The sequence below is a fragment of the Mastigoproctus giganteus genome, chromosome 6 (genome assembly GCF_048544385.1).
Source record: "Mastigoproctus giganteus isolate SK-2022 chromosome 6, ASM4854438v1, whole genome shotgun sequence".
In the NCBI taxonomy this organism is placed as follows: domain Eukaryota; kingdom Metazoa; phylum Arthropoda; class Arachnida; order Uropygi; family Thelyphonidae; genus Mastigoproctus; species Mastigoproctus giganteus.
The window spans coordinates 119,752,483-119,776,463 of record NC_143580.1 but is presented as its reverse complement, the minus strand read 5'-3'; the positions used below and the strand labels follow the sequence as shown (position 1 = coordinate 119,776,463).

Here is a 23,981-nt window from a genome sequence, read left to right as displayed (position 1 = left end):
TGCTCCAGGGATATGCGGTGGTCATTCCCTGACCTTTCCAAATGTAACCTTACAACGTGTACTTGTAATTTTACAAGTACACATTGTAAGGTTACATTTATTAGTTGGTAATGTACGAGTATTTGCAAATTATTGCATGTTAAATAATTCACCTTCAATAGTTACATCCTCTAAACTATGGGCGTTTATTTTTAGGTACTTACATTGTTTCAAGTCCCTCCTGTGCATATAAAAAAATAATACAACACAATAACATCACTAAGTTATGTTTCAGTCGTGCAGAACTGCGAGCAATAGTCTGTCTTTCAGCAGATACACATAAAAACACGAACTGTCACAAGTTGTTGTTTGGTTTTTAGGAGCATTAGCAACTAAGGCCATATTGCTCCGGGGATATGCGGTGGTCATTCCCTGACCTTTCTGCATCCTCTGTATTTGGTGGGCACGGGCTCGAACCCCGGTCTAATCAAGAAGCATGTGCTACGCACTGCTGCTCCTGCCACCTGGCTACGGAGGCGCCCCTGTCGCAATTAATGCTATTTCCATTGGAACACACAACTTTCCAACAGACCACAAAAATTTGAAATCATAAACATGAGCACAATTTGTATTTATTAATTTTTTTTAGCATTTTAGATGAAATTAGAGCTATTTAGATCAAATTGTATTTGATCTAAATAGTTCTAAGTAAGCTCTCATGGGATCCAAGAGGAGGCAAAATACCTAGAAATTTCTTGGTATCTTGCCTGTTCAGTCTGATCCTGGATGCACTGCCTTAGATTTTTTGTGCTTCTTAACTAAAGAGCATAAAAGTGCCCTCCCTATTCTGTCTGTTCTTTCTGTATATTTTTTACTCTCCATACTCAAATTCCAAATGTCTTATATCTGTATGACGCCCTGTCTTTGATATCCTCACCATGTCTGCATTCGCTGACTTTATCAGTAATTCAAATTCATCAAATTTATTTACTATGCACCTAGCATTAGTGTACACAAAAGTATACACGCACCTGTTTTCACTCAGCAACCCTAACACAGTCCATGTATTTGCTTCTTCAATAAGAGCCTCTAGTAGGGGATTTCAAGACCTCTAACAGGTCTTGAAATCCAATTATTTTTTATTCTTTAATAAGTACAGATCACACTGACAAAAATTCTATCCCATGAGCTGTCCAAGGCAAAACTGATTAGCAAGGCTCTCATCATGTACTCCCTCGTATCGTGTCTGGGCAAGAATTGCAAGAATTTTCAATTTTAATCCTAACTCTGAACTTTTTTTTCTCAACACTGCCAATATTGCACTTGTTAATTAAATACTCAGATTTCTTACTTTTAATATCATTAGTACCAACATGTACAGCAATATCACTTTTTGTGCCAATAAAAGATCATAGCTGCTCTACAACTTTAGCCGCTGGCAGATATACTCCTGGTTCTATTCCACTTGTCCTTTTTGTACAATGTATTTTCTGTTTTCCTGACAATTGGGTCATCAACTACAGCTACTTCCTGTGGGACCAAGGATCTGGATCTCTGTTGCATTGGAAGTTGGTGTGTTGTCTAATACTGAGCCATGGGCCCAAGCATTGGCCTAGGCAGCTAAGTGCTTGATGGGTCCCTCTCTTTTAATCTTTCATAGGCATCAATTTTATTCTTCATGCCCTCAGATATAATCTTATCAGAACACTGAATTTGCACTTAATTGAATGCTTTTTGTGCACACACACACACACAGGCATCTCCTATGGCTGTATCATTTTCTGTTAAAGCTAGCTTTGTAAAGAAGGCAAAAGTAATACACAGCAGAATCCTGATTCATAGGAGAAATGGTTTCGGAGCCCCGAAAGTTTTCTACTCTTTGTTCAGAACCTAGTTTGGACTGATTAATAACTGATTTACAACTGTTGCATGTTTTGTGCAGGCCAAAGTGAACCAGGAGATTTGGATGCAAGCCAATTATGATATGCAACATTCTTCTCTTAAACAGCCTTAACACATTTATTGGAAAACTAAGGTTTAGATAAAGGATGAGATTTTAAGGAGGAGTGTGGAATAAAGGATTCCATTCGTGCAAGAATAATTTCACTGACACAATCTGAACAAATGTTGACATCAGAAGAGTTGAAACAGTAATTCGACCAAGGAAAAAAAGAAAAGAAATCTCGCAGATCTTGCATTCTTGTAATGCAAAATAGGATGATCAATACAAGGTTAATGATGGTAACAAGAGAAGGGTTCCCTTGGAGAAGAGACCATCACCAACTTGTGATCTCAGGTGCCTAGAGGATCACTCACCTCGACCAAGTATTTAGAAGGGTTGTTTGTAAGAAAAAGATTAAGGGTGTTGGCTGCATGCTTAAAATTGTCTGGTATTCTGGAAGGTAAATGAACAATCTGTGTGAGGAAAATGAAGGTAAATGAACAAGCTGTGTGTTTATTAATTGCAAAAGCCTTAGCAGCTTGACCAGCTGGGTCCATCTGAGTAGAAAATGGAAGCCAGCTGGAGTTGTGAACATTAAAATCACCAAGGATAATTATCTCACTGTCAGGAAAGTTGGACTGGAGAAAGAAAGTCAAAGAATTCCAGGTGGTCAGTGGAGGTGGTCAACGATAGGGGGCAACAGATGAATTTTACAGAATGTGGTAGAGAGAGATTTTAAGCCAGAAAAGATCAAAATGAGGGGTTTCCAAATTACGAAGTCTCTGACAGGGAATACTGAACAGGGATATGCACAAGTATCAGCTTTGAAGCGAAAGGGATCATACAGCAAATAATTCAGAAAACAAGATGAGTTTTCTGAATTATTTGCTGTATGATTTCATTTTAAAATGAGACGAGTAGTGGTTGAATCATCTGATAACTGGGATTCTATCAGAAAAAGTACATGGAATTTTGTAGACTGTAAGTGGAAATGAACATCATTGAGATTAGAATTGAGGCCACATATATTTGTGAAATGAACGAGGAAGAGTTTGGGAGGTTTAGATGTTTTTGCAGATAAGTTTGTTCTATTAGTTTCACAATTCATGGTGTATTCAGTATTTAGAAAAGGTGGGAGGGACATGCTGTATGAAGTAATGAAATTTTTGGTTGTGGCGTACACATGGTAAGAATATACCCAGTTCCTTGACATAATGTAGCTCCTACAATGCCCCCAGATACACACTACTTGGACACCCTCCAGTTACTATGTGGAGTAGAGTAGAGACAGTGAGATTATACACTAGCTGATCCAGAAGCCTCCTATACGTTTATAAGTTACCAATACGTTTGGTCTGGTGGACTATCTAGCGGATGGCATTTGAACACTGTTTTAGAGCTGTACCCTAGAAATGTAAGGAAGATTGGATCTCACCATGATGTCCATCATAGCCTCAAAGGACATAAATCATACTGCATGATAGAAGAGATGGGGAGGTTTACTCTGGAGACTAAACATGGGTTCCACCACTTCGAGTATCCAATGAGCAAAAGGGGTAGTATTGCACCAGTTGATGAGAGCCATTAACCCTTGTATTGCCTGGTAACACAGTGGGGCAGCATTTCTCTGTGTGGTGTGGGTGCCACAGTTTGATATATGATTATGTTGGTTTGCATGTTGGTGATGATATACAGTGTGCTAAGTGCCGTATTCGAGGACTTGCACATGGGGTTATACCCAGTGTTCTCTGTTGAATTCATATATTCCGCGTTATTAAAATTTATTGTCAAACCCTATTCTCTATATTGTTCCAATAGCTTTCTGCACATATAGTCAGCATCCTCCACAATTGGTACCTGGTTATCTGCGAAAAAAGGTTTGAAAAGTAGTTTTGAGCCACACACAATCCCTTTGGTCTGCATTTTTGGAACCAAGCATCTAGAGTCATTTCCAGTTAGAACTTGAATAATGTGGGTGATAAACAGCACCCCTGCAGCAAGCCTTTTGATGTTTTGAATTTCCTTGATATTTCTGACCCAATTTTAATGCAGCAAGTGTTATTTTTGTATATTTTTCTAATTATGTTGATCAGTGGTTGTCGCATTGATATTTCTTCCATGGCCCTCCATAGCATCTTCCTTTGGACACTGTCATAAGCTTTTTCCAAGTCAGTAAACACTAGCTTGGCATTTTTCCAGAATCTGCTTGACTGTGAATAAATGGTCAATGCAGGACCTTCCAGTTGTAAATCCACACTGCTGCTCCGAAATCCTCATTTATTTCTATAGATTAGTTTAGTTTTCAGTAACCCACTAAAAAGCTTTGCAATTGGGTTTAAAACACAGATTCCTCTGTAGTTTGGGCAATTTCTTCTATCCCCTTTCTTAAACACAGCAGTGATGTAGCCCAGTGTCATCTCTGATGGTATTTTTTCTCCTTTACATATTTTGTTAAATATGTCTCGTGAGCAGTGAGATGATTTTTCCTTCTCCATATTTTAGCAGCTCCAGATCCAGGTGCCTTTCCATTTTTTTACCTTTTTTGACTTCTATTTCCACTTCCTCAAAACTAATCCTTACTTCTTCTCCTGTCTAGGAAGTTTGAACTTCGTTATCTCTAAATTCCTCTCTGCTTTCGCTCAGTAGTTCTCCATAATATCTATACCATTTCACATCCTATCTTGCTGCTGTTTACTTCTGCACAGGTTCTATCCCATGTCTCACTTTTTGCTTTGTCAATTTTAGTCCTTACTTCTTTATTTTTCTCCCTATAGATGCTCCATTTCACTCATTTCACACTACTAAATCCATAATGTGATAACACACAATTTGTAATGATGATAAAAAAAACATTTAAAAAGTTGACTTTAGTAACCTCATAAAGCATTAACTGATAATATTGTTAAGAATAAAAATCAATCTAGAAAAATCAATAGTAAGTTTATGCATACAAATTAATGTTAATACCAAAATGTACTTTATATATAAAACATCAAAATATAATGCAAGCCAACCCTACTCGTTACAAGCCCATAATCTTGCTGATTGCAGAAATCTTTAGGAATGTAATCCTTCATGTTACTTTAATAAAGCTTTTGTGGAATTTATATGAAATAAAGTTTTTATTTCATTTTATAAACATTCATATAAAATAATATGGTTACTGAAAACTATCAATTGATACTATAATTCTTAGCAAAACTAAGAAAACAGAAAAAAAAAAAAGATATATGAAAGAAAAAAAGGAAACAAAAAATATTTACCTGTGTATAATAATATATAGGAAATCCAGGGCCTATCTGATAATTAATGATAAAATCTGGTATGCTATCATTATTATAGAAACCAACACCAGGAGTGCTTTATAAAAAAAAAAAAATTATATTTATATATTTTTAATGTAAACAGAATTGAAATACTTTATATTTCTATAAACTATAATAATATATTAACACGGAGAGAGAATGCCTGGATGTGTCACAATTCACATTCAGGCATTTTCAACTGTGTTATGAGTGCAGTTGTACTTTTAAAATTCAGGGATTGAATTCAAGGTGAAACACCAAACACTACAGTTTATTATTAAAGTGCACTATTTTTTGAAGATTATAATTGTTCAAGATAGATTACTATCTTGCACAATTACAGAAATAAAAAAATTTAACACATAAATTGATCTTTTAAAATAATACAAAACCTACCATAACATTTTGACTGTTATGCTATAGCCTTGGACAAACAGAAATCACATCTGATGTTGCTGGTGTCTATGAAGGATATGCCTGTTGTCTTATCTTGGAAGGCTGGGATAAGCATCTGTTGCCAGTAACAAGATTATGTGGTAACTCCCATCCTTTCATTGCAAATTGAAGGTATTATAATAAAGAAGTTACAAGGACTCATCTTTCCTTGTATTACCACAGGCAGTCTTTTTTAACTACTTGGAAAGGTGAGTGACCTCACCTCCAGTGTTGTGGCTTATAGACTGGGATTCGGTGGAAATTCCTGGAATGGATTAGTTGGATGTAGGCTAATTCTATTCTGTGGTTATGTGACATGTTATTGGTTACTGCTGCACTGAATCAAGTACATTAATTACATCATCACCAAATAAGTTCCCTACCAGATGACTTTTCAAACGCCTGAACATATGAAGTCAGAATGGACAAACACTTCCATCTGTAATGCTGTAGCCACAGTCGTGTGCAGTATGGTCTCATTTTGTTCAGTCTTATTTGCAATGACAGCATCAGAAACAGACTTGTTTCTTGGATATAACTATTGGATCTCACATACAAGCATGCAGCTGCTGATGAATTTCTGTCGAATTTGTCTCTCTGGCATGCAGAAATTGGATAACTGAAGAAACCTCCTTCATTGACCATGTTTCAATTACAGTATTCAACAATCGCTATAATTTCTTGTCCTTGAGGTTGTCACAGACATTAGCATTAGTAGAGGCATATGATGCAAGAAAGCAAGCTTATTCAGCATCAGCCAAAAAAAAAAAAAAAAAAAACACAACCACTACTCCCATTTCACCCCTCCGTTCGTTCGAAATACCTGAGCCTTAAATTTGTTTAGGCTATCAACTTCAACAACAAGTGATGGAAGTCTATTCCACAAACCAACTGCACGCTGGCTAAAGGCAAATTTCCGCACATCTATCCGACATCCATTCTTCCTCAATTTTAATTTATGCTCTCTCAGGTGATTATTCTGAGCAAGAGGAAGAATCCCATCAGCATTGAGCATGCTCAAGCCATTCAAAGCCTTATACACCTCTATCAGATCACCTTGCCGGTGCCTAGTCTCCAGACTCTGTAATTTGCAAAACTTAAGCCTTTCTTCGTAAGAGCAACCCTTTGTTCCATTCACTAATCTTGTCGCCCTTCTCTGTACTTGTTCCAGCAGCTCTACATCCTTCTTGAAATGAGGCTTCCAGACCTATATAAAGTACTCAAGGTGTGGCCTGACCAATGCCTTATACAAGGGAATAATCACATCCCTGTCCCTGCTAGAAAAATTCCTGTATATCATTGACAAGACACCATGAGCTACTCTTGCAGCTCGTCTGCACTGCTCAGAGAACTTCATATCTGCCTGCACAATTACCCCCAGGTCCTTTTCATTCTCTACCACTGTCAGCGTAGTACCACAAATTTGATACATTGATCTGGGGTTACTATTTCCCATATGTAGTACTTTACATTTGTCAATGTTAAACTTCATTTGCCACCTCTCAGCCCATCTGCTCAACCTTTCCAGATCCTATTGCAGCAGCATAGCATCAGTAGTGTCCTTAACAACCCTGCCAACCTTTGTATCATCTGCAAACTTGGACATTAAGCTTGATATACCATCATCAATATCATTTATAAATATAGAAAACAATAATGGACCCAACACTGAGCCCTGAGGAACTCCACTAATAACATTAGTCCACGTTGAGCAGTGTCCATTGATTACCACTCTCTGTCTTCTGCCACTCAACCATCGCTTTATCCATAGCAGCCATTTGCCTCCAATGCCACACTGCTCCAATTTGTGCAGCAGTCTTCCATGCACAACAGTATCAAAAGCCTTTTTAAGATCCAAATATATAATATCAAAGTTATTCCCTGCATCCAGTTCTTTTGTGACTACATCATAGTATCCAATCAAATTGGTCAGACAAGACCTGCCCTTAACAAAACCATGCTGTGTCTGAGCTATAAATGAATTCTTGTCCAGATGATCCTGCAGTGCTTCTTTAACCAGTGCCTCCATTAATTTTCCTGGAACCGAAGTTAAACTAACAGGTCTATAATTACTTGTGTCAGCCTTTGATCCTCCTTTGTGAATGGGGTGACATTTGCACATCTCCAGTCCATGGGTGCCTCCTCTGATTCCAAGGAAGCACTCATAATTATGGCTAAGGTTTTGTTTACTTCCTTTGCTGCCTTCTTTAATATAATTGAATAGATCCCATCCACTTTTTTATGTTTATCTTAAACAATTTCTCCTCCACTTTCCTCTCAGTTATTACAAAATCATCTTGCTCACTGCCAGAGTTTAATTCACCTCTGGCATTCTCCTCCCTGAATAACTCCTCATGTGTGAATGTAGATGCAAAATAATCATTTAGTTTGTTAGTCATCGGAGCAGGATCATCAACAGTTGAACCATCAATATCCAGTGGACCAATCTGATTCATCCCTTTCCTTCTAGAGTTTATATAGGTAAAGGACTCGGACTCTTTGCTGTTTTTCTTTTCATCCTTTGGCAAAGATTTCTCATAATCTGCCTTTGCCTGCCTAATCTCCTTTGTGACCTGATTACAGACCAGCTTATATCTATCATAGGCCTCCATGTCACCCATTAATTTGTATGTATCCCATGCATTTTTCTTCTCTGCCATATGTCTCATTAGTTCATCTGACAACCATTTAGGCCTGAACATTGAACAATATTTCTTGGTTGGTATGTAAAGCCTGGTAGCTTCCAAGATTAGTTCCTTGAATGCTTCCCATCTTGAATTTGCTGTTGGTAACATCATCAGTTCGTCCCACTGTATAGAATTTAAATACTGTCTCAGACCATCATAGTCGCCTTTACAAAAGCAAAAACCCTTCCCTTTACCTCTGATGGTAGTTACCTCCTTGAGTAAATCCCACTTCAGCACACTGTGATCACTGCCACCTAGTGGTTCCTTTATCTGCAGATTCTTAATGCATGAAGAATCACTACTGATAATCAAGAGTATTACTCCCTCTAGTTGCCTCCCGAACATGCTGGTGTAGAAAACAATCATCCAATAAATCCACAAAAGCCTTGCTAGTGTGTGAGTGACCAACCCACAAATTCCAGTCAATATGTGGGAAATTAAAATCCCCCATTAAAAGACTCTCTGATTTACTGGCCCATTCTATTTCCCTGTAAAGTATCTTATTATACTCATCAGAGTCATTAGGCCTATAGCACACTCCTACTCTCAATTTTGATTTACCTATGCTTATGTCACACCAAACTGACTCGACACTGCCCTGTCCATCGATGTCGACTGTCTTCACTTCCTTGGATTTTATGTGTTTTTTAACTAATAGCATAACCCCTCCTCCCTTCCTATCCTGTCCATCCTTCCTGTAGCCGTTGTACTCCCCAAATTGCAATTCTGCATTCCTTATATCTGTGTGACAACACGTCTCTGATATCCCAACAATATCTGCCTTTGATGTTTTGGGCAATACCTCAAATTCATCAAATTTATTTACCAAACTCCTAGCATTGGTGTACACGCAAGTATACATGCACCTGTTTCTATTCTTAGCTACCCTAACACAACCCATGTGTTTACTTGTACCGCAATGACTTCCAGCAGTCTCTGAAATATCCTGCATCTTGTTTTTCAGGCTTCTGCTCATTCTAATAGAAGCAGTGCAAGAATCTCTTTCACCTCTGCAGTGGCTACTGTTAATCTATTAGTCTTTGTCTCCCCCCAAGCTAGCAGTTTTCCGACCCACCTAACACTGCCTCGATAGCATCAGCAAATATTCTTGCACCCTTTCTATTTAAGTGTATCCCAACCCTGTAGAAGCAATCTCTCCTGTTAACAAGTACAGTCCAGGCTGAAAAAAATTCTACTCCTTGAGCCTTGCACAATCTTTCAGATATGCCAGACAAGCTCTACTTGCTACCTGGGAGCCTAAAATGCTGATGGAACTGATATTCGGGTGACACTCAAGTCAAGTGGACCCAATTTCGGCGAAGTATGGACGGTCTCTGACAGCCAAATCCTCTGCTTGCACCTTCATTATGGTGTGACTGTTAGTAATCTGGGTATAACCTCCATGCACAAGTACATAGTGGGTGACCATCCAGGTGTGAACCAACATAAGCAGGGGTCGAGGTGTGACGCACACACCACATGGAGGAATTCCACCCCTCTATGTTACCAGGCAGTACTAGGTGTTAGATGACTCTCATCAACCGGTGCAATACCACCAATTTGCTTATTGGAGGCTTGAAGTGGAGGAACCCATGTTTAGTCTCTAGAGCTAAGTTCCGGCCAACCCTTCCCTATCTCTTCCATCATGCAGTATGACTTTTGAGGTTATGATGAACATCATGGCGAGATCCAATATTCCTTACATTTCGAAGGTACAGCTCTAAAACGGTGTTCGCAGGCCGGCCGCTAGTTAGAACACCAGACTGAAACTAATGGTAACTATCTAGGAGGCTTCCAGATCAGCTAGTGTATAAACTTGCTACCCCCTACTCAGCCAGATAGTGGCTGGAGGGAGTCCGAGTAGTGTGTATGCAGGGAGCATTGTCGAGGCCACGTTATGTCAAGGATCTGGGTATATTCTTACCATGTGTACGCCATATCCAAAAAATTTCATTACTTCATACAGCATATCCGACCCACCTTTTCTTACTATTGAATACATAATATTCAATAGTAAGAAATTCAATACACAATGAACTGTCAAACTAATAAAGCAAGCTTATCTGCGATAAGATCTAAATCTCCCAAGCACTTCCTAATTTGTTTCACAAATATACGTGGTCCCAATTCTAATCTCAACGATGTCCATTTCCACTTGCAGTCTGCCAAACCCCATGTACTTTTTCTGATAGAATCCCAGTTATCACATATAACCTCTTCTCATCTCAGATGCCCAAATTATTTGCTGTATGATTCCTTTTGCCTCAAAGGTGGTACTTGTGCATATGTCCATTCTGATATTCTCTGTCAGAGAGACGGCAATTTGGAATGCCCTCTCTTTGATCTTCTCTGGCTTAAAATCTCTCTACCTCGTTGTGTCAATTTCATCTGTTGTCTCTACCATTCTCCCAACTCCACTAATCACTTGGAGCTCTTTGACTTCCTCTCTTTGCAACTTGACTTTCTCCAGTCCAACTTTCCTAACAGTGAGGTAATTTTCCTTGGTGACTTTAATGTTAACAATTCCAGCTGGCTTCCGTTTTCTAGTCACACCAACCCAGCTGGTCGAGATGCTGAGGCTTTTGTAAATTACTAATGATCTTGCACAGATTGTTCATTTACCGACAAGAATACTGAACAATCCTAATCATACAGCCAACACACTTGATGTTTTTCTCACAAACAACCCTTCCAAGTACACGGTCAAAGTGAGAGGTCCTTTAGGCACTTCAGATCACAACTTGGTGATTCTCTTCTCCAGTGGAGTCTTTATCTCATGGCTATTCCCAACCTCGTGTTGTTTGGCATTACAAGAATGCAAAATGGGATGACCTGCGATATTTCTTTTCTTCTTTTCCTTGGACGAATTACTGTTTCAAAACTTCTGATGTCAACATTTGCTCAGATCGTGTCGGTGAAATTATTCTTGCAGGAATGGAATCCTTTATCCCACACTCCACTTTAAAATCTCTTCCTTTATCTCTAAACCTTGGTTTTCCAATAAATGTGCTAAGGCTGTTCAAGAGAAGAATGTTGCTTATCATAATTGGCTTCTTTCTAATTCTTCAGTTTCATTTTCTGCCTTCACCAAAGCTTGCAACAATTGTAAAGCAGTTATTAATCAGTAAGGGCCTCCGTAGCCAAGTGGTCAGGAGCGGGAGTGCAGTAGCACACGCTCTTTGAGTAGACCGGGATTCAAGCCCCTGACTGCTGAATACGGTCGATCTGCCAACTCGCACTGGAACAGTGTGGAAGATTATGGTCCATTTCCCTCAGCATGAATTGTTGAGGAGGTTTCCATCCTGCAGTGGGTTGATAATGGCTGCACTTTACTTTTTTTTTTTACTTATTAATCAGTCCAAACTAGAGTTTGAACAGGCTAAGAGTAGAAAACTTGCTTCTTGCCCTAATGGTAGCCGAGCATTCTGGTCTCTTGCCAAAGCTATTGGCCGCAACTTTTGCCCATCTCTGCTCCTACCTCTGTTCAAACCAGAATGGTTCTGTTGTCACTTCAGCCAAGGATAAAGCTGACTTACTAGCATCCCATTTTTCTTCCAACTCACATATTAATGATCTTGGTAAAACACCTCCCACCATTCCCAACACACTCCATTCAATGCCTCCTCTGGTCTTCCGTCAAAAGGATGTCAGAAGGATTTTGACGAATCTTGATGCTAAGAAATCTCTAGGTCCCAATGGTATTTCTCCACTTGTTCTCAAAACCTGTGCTCCAGAACTTACTCCTATTCTTTGCCGCCTTTTTTCATTTTCCTATTCCAAAGGTGTTTTTTCTTCTGCTTGAAAATTTTCTTGTATCCAGCCAGTTCCTAAAAAGGGTGACAAATCCCTCCCATCCAATTTTAATCCCACTGCAATTACTTCTACTCTTTCTAAAGTAATGGAGAAATCAATTAACCGCCAACTCTTAAACTACCTGGAAACCTTCCATTTTATCAACGATATTCTGGCTTATGTTACCCATTTATGGACAAATTCAATGGAAAAGTTCGGTGAAACACAAGCAGTTGCTCTTGACATCTCAAAGGCTTTCGATTGTGTTTGGCATAAAGGTCTTCTAAACAAGATTCCATCTTATGGCTTGCCAACTGTTTTTTGTAATTGGTTATCCAGTTTTCTCTCTGATCGCTCACTGAGGGTGATGGTAGATGTCTCTCTGTCTTCTAACTTCTCCACTAATGCCGGTGTCCCCCAAGGTTCAGTTCTTTTCCCCACTCTTTTCCTCTTGTATATTAATGACTTTCTTCCATTGACTGGAAATCCTATCCATAGTTTTGCCGATGATAGCACATTGCATTCCACTTTCCATTTTGAGAAACCTTGCCCTGCTCAATCAGCTCCAACTTCTCGAAAATCTGCTACCAATTCCTTAAATGCCAATCTTCAGGTAATTCTCCAGTGGGGCAAAGACAACTTAGTTGATTTCAACCCTTCTAAAACTCGGTCTTGTCTTATATCTCGCAAAAAGGATTCTTCTGCTCCTATGCTTATCTTTAATGACACTCTGATTTCTAGGCAAAATGATATATCTCTTTTGGGGATTACCCTGACTTCTAATCTCTCTTGGCACAAGCACATTACAAATATTGCTTCCTCTGCATCTAAGAAACTTGGTTTTCTCTTTTGCTCTCAGCGTTACTTTTCTTCCAAACATCTGCTCACTCTGTATAAATCGCAAATCCATCCTACCATGGAATATTGTTCCCACATCTGGGGTGGTGCCTCCAAAACCTTTCTGAGGCTTCTCGATTCCATTCAGAAGAGGGCAGTTAGGTTAATTTATGATTCATCTCTAACAGCGTCTCTCCACTTGCTGTCTCATAGACGTACTGTTTCTTCTGCATGCCTCTTCTACAGATACTTCCATGGGCACTGTTCTTCTGAATTGGCTTCTATAATTCCTGCCCTCTCTTTCAAAACAGTTCGAACACGTGCAGCCACCAGCCAACATCCATTTACTGTCCAACTTCAAACTCACAGAACCAACTTTTCATCTTCCATTTATTCATTCATTCAACTGCCGTTTTCTGGAACAACTTTCCTTCATACTATGTATAAGTATAGTGTTAAAGCATCAGTAATACATAGCCAAATCTGAATTAACAGAATGTTAGCAAAACGGCATAGTTTTAAGTTATATCTCATATTGTGAATACTTTCACAATGAGTTGCCAATATATTGCGCTACTTCGAATAAGTACCGCTTCACCTGAGGAGAAGACTAATGTTACTTATTCTCAGATGGATACCACCACCGAGATGGCACTGTTCCAGGGCTATTTGGCCCTTCTTCAGTGGGTGGGTAAGTAGGTACCCGAGTGATGCAATGATGGCAAAACAGTTATGAAGTATAACTCCACAATATGAGAGATGCCTGATGGTGTATGATGTGTTTAGACTATAAAGCGTTTAGGACTGAATCCTCAAGCTATGGAAAAGTCTAGACTATGTATAAGTATAGTGCGACAGCATCAGTAATAACATAGCCAAATCTGAATTAACAGAATGTTAGCAAAACGGCATAGTTTTAAGTTATATCTCATATTGTGAATACCTTCACAACGAGTTGCCGTGATATTGCACTACTTCGAATAAGTAACACTTCACCTGAGGAGAAGACTAATCTTACTTATTCTCAGATGGATACCACCACCCAGATGGCACCGTTTCTGGGCTATTTGGCCCTTCTTCGGTTGGGTGGATATCTGAGAATAAGTAATATTACTTATTCTCAGATATCCATCTGAGATTAAGTAACATTAGTCTTCTCCTCAGGTGAAGCGTTACTTATTCGAAGTAGTGCAATATCACGACAACTCGTTGTGAAGATATTCACAATATGAGATATAACTTAAAACGATGCCGTTTTGCTAACATTCTGTTAATTCAGATTTGGCTATGTATTACTGATGCTTTCGCACTATACTTATACATAGTCTAGACTTTTCCATAGCTTGAGGCTTCAGCCCTAAACACTTTATAGGCTTCCTTCATACATATTTCCTGAAAATTACAGTCTAAAGAAGTTCAAGTCCAATGTCAACAAATATCTTCTTTCATCTTTTCAACCTCCAACTCAAGCATGGTACTAAGTACTATAGGTTCTAATACCTCTTGTGTTTGGGGTTTACATAAAAATAAAAAATAAAAAAAAAACACAACTGACAAACTGGTTAAATCAGACTAATATAAAATATATACATAAATAAAGCACTAAAGCAGATATAAAAGCATTATATACAATAAAGTATTAAAATACAATAAAGGAATAAAATAGTAGCTTTCGGAGCGAGGTGTCCCTTAAGAGGCACTATTATTTTGTAAATATACACTGGTTAATATAACAGAAGATGATTCGGCATGATCATAAAATCACAACTGTGGTGTCAGTGATGCTGTATTACACATGCGTAACGTTCACCAGTGCTTGCCACATTGCAGAATGGCAGACTCCATAATGGGATGTATATGAACTCCTCTATTGAGATTCATAGTACAACTGTTGGTTGTACCATGAATCTCAATAGAGGTTGTAGTTGGTTGGTGGAAGAGACTTCCATCTTTTGTTGTGGAAGTTGATAGCCGAAATAAATTTAAGGCCAAGGTGGACAGGTCTTTGGAATGAACAGAGGGGTGAAATGGGAGCGGGTTTTTTTTTTTTTTTTTTTTTTTTGGCTGATGCTGCATAAGCTTGCTTTCTTGCATCATATGCCTCTACTAATGCTAATGCTAACTGCAGCTAACAATGTGGAGTGCCTCTAGCCACAAACACTGGTGATAATCATCTGAGTAGTTGACGGTTTCAACGTTGTGACAAGTATCAAGGTTATGTTACTTGACCCAATAATATTCAGCAACTGGAGAGCATTCAAAGTTGGTGGTGTGGAGAGTCATCTCATGCTCTGAATACAATCTTTTAACCTCCTGGCAGTCTCACCAACACAGCACATCTCACAATCCAGACAAATAATATGGTATATGGAACCAACCACTCCACAGAAAAGGAGGAATAGATGTTTTCACTCTGGAAATAATAGAATGTAATTTACTACCAGGGAATCACATACACCATATATGGTAAGAATGTAAAACACTAGAAGAAGCGCAGATGGGCCCGGATAAAAGGGGATGCAATATAGATAAGCTCATTATCTGGGGGGAGGATACAATTCCTGGTAGAAAAGTGCATTTTATCATTTCCAGAATGAAAACACTTATCCCTCCTTTTCTGCAGAGCGGTTCCATATACCATATTACATGTCCAGATTGTGGGATGTGTTAGGTTGGTGAGATTTCCAGGAGGTTAAAAGATCGTATTTCAGGTTGTTTGTATAAGGTGGCTGTCAGCACCACCAACTTTGAATGCTCTGCTTTTGCTGAACATTATTGGGTCGAGCAATATAACCTTGATCCCCATTGTGACATTAAAACAGTCAACTATTCACATGACTACTACCAGCACGTGTGGCTCAAGGCACTCCACACTGTTAGCTGCAGTCGTAATATGGGAAGCACATATACACCCCATTATTTAATCTGCCATTCTGCAATGCAGCAAGTGCTGATGTACAATACACAGCATCACCAACACCAGATTTGTGATTTTATGATCATGCCCCATCATCTTCTGTTATATTAACCAGTTTATATATACTCAGTACACCATACACTAACTATCTGATGAAGAGACACCTCACCCCGAAAGCTACTATTTTTCTTCAAATAGGCCTCTGGGGTTGGGTATACTCATACTATGATTTTTAGTGTTTCTCACCAACCATGGAATAAAACGAAAGAGGAAAAACTCAAATTTTTAAAATATTTAATATTTACAATAAATTTATTTACAAACAAAATACCATATTACTGATAGTAATTTTAAAATAAGACAACTGTGATATACAGGATAATAAAATACCGAATTTAAAATGCAATAAAATATACCAGGTTAAAAGTGCTAAAATACTAACTGAAGCTTTCAAAGGCTTCTGCCTTCTTTCTCAACAGTGTAATTTCTATTCTGCGGTGCATCATTAAATACCAGCAGGGTCACGGTGCGTCTCATGTGAACGTGTACTGTTCCCGTCAGAACCGGAAGTGGCTCGGGAGCGTTTCAGGCAAAAACGTTCATCCCCTCCAAGGATTACCGCCTCAAAGAGGGGATGAATGCGTGTGCCCCTATCTCTATTTATATTTTTCTCAGTAGAACTAATTCGCAAGCTCTCGAGCCACTTGCGGTCCCAAAATCTATGCGCCCGATCAGTGATGACTGTTCATCTGGGGAGATCTGATGTTGCTTCTCCCAGAAATGTTCAGCTACGGCAGATTTACCATAGTCTGCATTTCTTATCGCATTTGTGTGCTCCCCCAGACGATCTTTGAGATGCCATTTTGTTTCTCCCACATAACACTCCCCACATTCCGGGCATTTAATACTGTATACGACCCCACTTATATTTTCATTTAAGACAGGGTCCTTCACCTGTGACACGATTGTGTGCAGCTTCCTGCCTGGGAGCTGCACACAACGTGTCTGGTAATTCCTTAATACGCGAGCTAAACGCTCGGATAAACCCGGATAGTAGGGAATGTATGCGGTGGCTATTGGCGTGAAGGACTCACTTCTACTCTGCCCTCCACTAATGTATTTCTCTATGATCCTCCGGGGGTAGCCACACTTCAAAAGATCCGCCGTAACACGTTCATACTCCAAGTTTCTATCCTCTGAGGTACTACAATGGGATTTTGCCCTATCCACTAATGCTCTTACTACACTGTTCCTGTGATAATTAGTCTGCGCTGAGTTGTAGTGTGAATATTGGCCCCTGCACATAGATTTTCTAAATACTTTTGTTTTCAAATGCTGGCCTTCTCTACAAATTAGCACATCCAGGAACGGCAAAACCCCTCCTTCCTCTACCTCAGAGGTGAATTGTATGAACGGGGAGAAGCTGTTAAGAAAATTCAACGTATCATCCTCACTCCCTTCCCGAATAACTGAAAACGTATCATCAACATACCTTTTCCATGGACGCATAGGGAGAACTGTAGTGTTAAATAGTCTGGACTCGAGCTCCTCCATCGCTAAATTAGCTATGATGGCACTGATGGGGGAGCCCATAGCTGCACGGTTAACCTGCTTGTACATGGTGTTATTAAACACCATGGTAGTACTCGAAAGACATAACTCTATTCCTTTACATATATCCTCTAAGTTTAGTTGCGTCCTATTGTTCAAGGTGGTGTCTCTTTCTAAAGCCATGTACGCACAATGTATCCCATGGTCAATTGGGATGCAGGTAAACAACGATGTTACATCAAAGGATATAACCTCGTTTTCTTCTATACGTTGTCCTCTTATGAATTGTACAAATTCTTTACTGTCTCTGATACTATGTTCAGAGAGTCCAACTAATGGTGACAGTAGTTTGGCTAGGAAACCAGATAATGCATACGTGGGGCTGCCAATAAACGAGACTATCGGTCTGAGTGGCACACCCACTTTATGTATTTTTGGCAAACCGTAAAATCTCGGTATCTGGCTTCCTGTGGCATGTAATGCCCAATACCGCTCCTTTGAAATCTTATTGGATTTCATCCAACATTGCACCATCTTATTAACTTGTCGTTCCAGATTCGACAGGGGATTCTTATGAATAATCATATAGGTTGTGCGATCATTTAACAAATCTAATGCTTTGCTTACATATGCTTCTTTATCCAAAACCACCGTTGCTCTACCTTTATCAGCTGGTAGGACCACAACATTATCGTTCTGCTTAAGACTTTCTAGTGCTAATCTTTGCTTTGTATTAAGATTCGCGGGAACTTTCTTGCCTTGACTTAAAATAGCTGCTGTTTTCACACAGATTTCATTGGCCATGCACACAGGTAACTTACTAGCCGCTCTCTCAATGCCCATAGCTATTTCTGCTATGGGCACTTTGGGCGGAATCGTATCAAATTTAGGTCCTAGATTTAACACTTCTGTTTGATCATCAGTCAACTGTTTACTAGTGATATTAACAATAAAGTTACTATTGGTACTATTACCACTATTACTCCTGGACATGGTTTGTTCTTTAAGCCTATCGAACTTATTCATTTGTCTTTGTCTGTAACTGTCAGAAATCCGTTTTGCTTTGTTCGATACCACACTAATCACTAATGTCAAATGTACAGAGGTTAATCTCTCACTTATCTTGTTTAAGCACCTATTCTTATCTCTCCTAATGTGGTACAAGTTCTTATGTAACTTATCAATCCAAATGCTTAGGATCTTTCTTTGGTACCACTTAGAAACATTAAACAACCGCTCGTCTTCAAAAGGAGGTTTAACTTGAAAGCCACGAGGTGTGAGGTTATACGTCTTACATCGGTGGGCAAACCTCAGATGTTGTTCATGTTTAGCTTCTCTAGCACTATGCTTCTGGTATTCTCTAACGCACCGCACAACTGTATGGCCATAGCATCTAAACAGTTCTTCAAATAGGCCTCTGGGGTTGGGTATACTCATTTTTATTTATATATTTAGAATATTTAGAATATAGAAAATATAGAATATAGATTTTAGAAAATATAGAATATAGAATTTAGAAAATCTATGTGCAGGGGCCAATATTCACACTACAACTCAGCGCAGACTAATTATCACAGGAACAGTGTAGTAAGAGCATTAGTGGATAGGGCAAAATCCCATTGTAGTACCTCAGAGGATAGAAACTTGGAGTATGAACGTGTTACGGCGGATCTTTTGAAGTGTGGCTACCCCCGGAGGATCATAGAGAAATACATTAGTGGAGGGCAGAGTAGAAGTGAGTCCTTCACGCCAATAGCCACCGCATACATTCCCTACTATCCGGGTTTATCCGAGCGTTTAGCTCGCGTATTAAGGAATTACCAGACACGTTGTGTGCAGCTCCCAGGCAGGAAGCTGCACACAATCGTGTCACAGGTGAAGGACCCTGTCTTAAATGAAAATATAAGTGGGGTCGTATACAGTATTAAATGCCCGGAATGTGGGGAGTGTTATGTGGGAGAAACAAAATGGCATCTCAAAGATCGTCTGGGGGAGCACACAAATGCGATAAGAAATGCAGACTATGGTAAATCTGCCGTAGCTGAACATTTCTGGGAGAAGCAACATCAGATCTCCCCAGATGAACAGTCATCACTGATCGGGCGCATAGATTTTGGGACCGCAAGTGGCTCGAGAGCTTGCGAATTAGTTCTACTGAGAAAAATATAAATAGAGATAGGGGCACACGCATTCATCCCCTCTTTGAGGCGGTAATCCTTGGAGGGGATGAACGTTTTTGCCTGAAACGCTCCCGAGCCACTTCCGGTTCTGACGGGAACAGTACACGTTCACATGAGACGCACCGTGACCCTGCTGGTATTTAATGATGCACCGCAGAATAGAAATTACACTGTTGAGAAAGAAGGCAGAAGCCTTTGAAAGCTTCAGTTAGTATTTTAGCACTTTTAACCTGGTATATTTTATTGCATTTTAAATTCGGTATTTTATTATCCTGTATATCACAGTTGTCTTATTTTAAAATTACTATCAGTAATATGGTATTTTGTTTGTAAATAAATTTATTGTAAATATTAAATATTTTAAAAATTTGGGTTTTTCGTCTTCCGTTTTATTCCATGGTTGGTGAGAAACACTAAAAATCATAGCTACTATTTTATTCCTTTATTATATTTTGATCCTTTTATCTTATTTTATATCTGTTTTAGTGCTTTATTTGTGTATTTGTAGAAGAATAAGAAATTTACCTCAATATGATATGTAGAATACTTCTGTATGATACTCTCCAGAAATTAAAATGAATAAAAGATTAATGCAAAACAGTAAAAAAATCAATTGAAAACAATTCAAAAATTAATTAAAATTCAAAAAAACAATTTAAAAAAATTAATTGCAGTTGAATGTAAATTTTGAAAAACGATTTTCCTTCCTGAAGCAGACAGTGCTTTTCAACCGTATGTTGCGATCACAGGAATGGAAATTATGGAGTGTGTGAGCTTAAATCTGAAATAGAGAGATTGTCCTCACGCATGCACATAAAAGGCCGCGATTATTTGTCTTTGAGCATGCACACAAAAGACCATGAATCGGAGATTAGATATGGACGGCAAACATTAATAGAATTCTCATGCAATTTAATTTCAATGTTTTCTGCAATTAATAGTCTCATAATTAAGTTGGACACTTAAGTATTTTGGCCTCGTTAAATAACATGTATGTTTTTCATTAATGGCACGAAAGGTTAATTCTGATGCTGCTGAACAAGAAGCACAAACTGAGGACGCAAGAAATGTTGTATGGCGAGTCATTTATTTGTCGCAAAAGAGAAAAGGACTGAGTGATTGTTCAGCGTGTTATAACGTGTAATTTACATATTGGTCTGGCCACAATCTTAAATTTGATATCTTTAAAGAATCTGTTAAGCTGCTTATGCCACTGTTCAACATGGGATAGAAATAAAGTATTTTTTGATGTTGATGTTACAATTGTTGGTTGGTGGAGTTTTCTGTATCCTATCCTTAGCTTGTACCCTAATTCAGTTTATTGTAGCAAGGGGGAACCCCCTGTTTAAGAATCTGCTGGTTAATATCTGTATTTCTGAGTCTAAAGCAGATTCCGTCATTGAATATTTACAGGCATTGAAAAACTGATTAAAGATAATAGCCCTTTTGTAGGTCAATGGGTAATAGCTGTTATAATGTAGAAGCATACTGGTGTTTGTTGGTTTACGATAGATGTTAAATTGGATTTTATTCGCATTCAAGTAAGTGTGAAATTTAGAAAATTTAATTACTTAGTATCCACATTTTCCCTTTCCAATATAAAATTGAGTCTAGGATGAATATTATTAAATGAATGTAAAATGTTTTCAGTAGTGCTACTTACAGTAATAACCACAACATCATCTAAACACCTCCCATAGTATGTGATCAGGATAGAAAAGGCTCAAATGTATATGCTCAATCGTTCAGAGATGGACCTCTCATATTAAGCTGCTTAGACTTAATCCCATTGGCAAGCAAAAAATTTGTTTATATACTTTGTCTTGAAAGGTGATATAGTTGGTGAAATTAAGTGAAAAATTTCTTTAATAGGAAGCTTTGTATAATTAATCAATATAGACTTATTATTTAACATATCCCAAAGAACATCTAATGTATATTCAATGTTTACATTTGTGTATAAGGAAGTAACATCCACGAGAATAAATTACCATTATCGTCAAGTCTACAGTCCTTAAGATTATTAAATAATGTACTGTAGTTTTTTATCTCAAATTATATCACCTGTCTAAAGAGTTTTATAATACTATAAATATGTGTAATTAAGGATGAAAATGCTGAGTTTCTGTAAGAAACAATGGGCCGAATAGGAAATCCATTCTTATGCAGTTTTACCTGACCGAAAAGTGAAGGAATGTTGTATGTTCTGGCCTTCAATTCCTTTAACTGAGACATGGTAATGTAGTCATTTTTTTGATACGGGGTTAACGTTTTATTGTACTGATTGAGCAAATTGGTAAATAGTACCAGGTCTACCTCAAGATGAGTAGAAGTATCATATAATTGAATATAACTTATTTATATAATCAGTTTTATTGAGTATTACAACCGTATCTTCTTTATCTGTTCTCTGAATAATAATGTTTTTATTTCTCAAAGTTCACGTAAAGCTGAACTTTCATGTCTATTCAATTTAGACAGTCGCGTATCTTTTATGTTATTCACCACTTGGTTAACTTGTTGAATAAATAAATCTTTCTATGGAACATTACGAAGGCAAATTCAAAATCTATTACGAACTGTTTTTTTTTTGGTAGCTTTCGAGGTGGTAAATTATAATTTAATCCTTTGGATAAAAGTGCAATTTAGTCCTGTGATAGCGTATACAAGGAAATATTTGTAACCTGTTGATATGTAGGTATATTACACGTTGGGGATGTTTGAGCACTAGGTGAAGCATTCTGATTGTGTGATAGCAACACGTTGTATGCCTGTGGAAGGGTTCTACATATCATATTGAGGTAAATTTCTCTTATTCTCCTACAAATATTGATATCAATGTAGAACATATTGAGCTCCATAGCTCTGTTATATACTATCAAATTTATTTATGTATATATTTTAAATTGTATTTTATTCTAAGTCTAATTTAACCAGTTTGTCGGTTATTACAAGTTACAGTGATATGCAGCCCAATGCCCAAGGCTTGTTTTCTAAAGTATTCAACAATTCAAAAATGTATGCAATGTATGCATTTCAGGTGCATTAGCAAATAGTAATAATTCATGATTTATTATCAAAAAAAATGGAAAAAGCAACAACTTTTTATGAAAATTGAGGACACTTCATTTCATTCTGCATATTCGCCACACTTCCCATTCATTCCTCAAACCAGCACATGGCAACAAACATAACATCCAGTTCTTCAGCTACAATATACAGTACAGCCAGTTCTGCTATAATGTGCATTTGCTTCAATGCGACTGATATATTAGGGAACAATGCAAGTATAATGAAATTTTCGCATTCGCTCATGCGTGATTACGTCTGTGAGTAACACTAAGTGAATGCAAAACCCGGCACCAAGCTGAACGTAGCGACCTGCACAGCAATATATACAAGTTTACAAAGTTTATAAAATGTCAAACGTTAAATGTATGTGAGCTATTTACTGTAGTTGTATTGGTGGGAGACACACTGCTGTCACTTGCTGTATTCACAAAGATAACACGTGATATTGTAGGCTGACTCATGTTTTCAGGAGCTCACATTTTTTTTTGTTAGAACAGAAATTTCGTGAGGCGTGACAGTGTGAACAGAGGAGCACATTTCTGGAGGTCACTACCATAAAACAATTTGCAGTTCCCAGTTTATTGAGCTTTTCAGTTAGTGCAATTAATTATAAACAGGTAGTATACTCGATCTTATTCCATTTGTCTGGTGCACATCATTTGCAATAATACCAATATTGTGGAATTCTGTGGAATTTTATGTTATTATGGTGAAATGTGTTTCCCCTTCCATGAAATCTTCAATCATATAAAAAACATAAATTTTCAGAATCTTCTCTTCATTCCTATTTTTCAAGCTTCGTAAACTTGTTACTCCGTATCTCACTTGTGCAATTTGTGCATCCTGTGTTTCGCTGTTATTGATTGCTTATCTTTTTTACTGTTTTAAATGTTACAATGCAAAAAAAAAAAAAAAAAGTCAGTGAACAGAAAAATCAATCAAATGAATAAACTTCATATCTTGTCAAGGTAAAGTGCTACATTTACTGTAATATTTATTTATTAAAAATTTAAGATGTTTAAACCTGTGTTAGCAATTTTATTGGGTTTCTAATTTTTTTTAATGTTTCACTTAGCACACTGAACTTTTTTTTTTTTTTCTTTTTGAGTGCATCCCTATTTTTCCCATAAGCCCTATTGTTTTTAATGCGTGAAATACCATAATGCAGAGATTTTTAGGAACACATTTTACCCCAGGGGCTCACATCTGGTGAGTATGGGCTTGGCACACCTGAGCTGGATATCATCATTCTTCTTTTTCTTGGTGATTCCCTTCTACTTCTTT

The 23,981-nt window shown here is 38.0% G+C and overlaps 1 protein-coding gene across 1 annotated transcript in view; it reads right to left on the bottom strand.

The window, feature by feature from the left end:
* LOC150084537 (uncharacterized) overlaps positions 1 to 23,981 on the bottom strand; it is a 260,732-nt gene that overhangs the window by 101,213 nt on the left and 135,538 nt on the right. Inside the window, exon 9 of the mRNA XM_090375300.1 lies at positions 5,185 to 5,281. Within this exon, the coding sequence (XP_090231426.1) occupies positions 5,185 to 5,281 (97 nt within the window). The remainder of the gene's footprint in view (positions 1 to 5,184; positions 5,282 to 23,981) is intronic.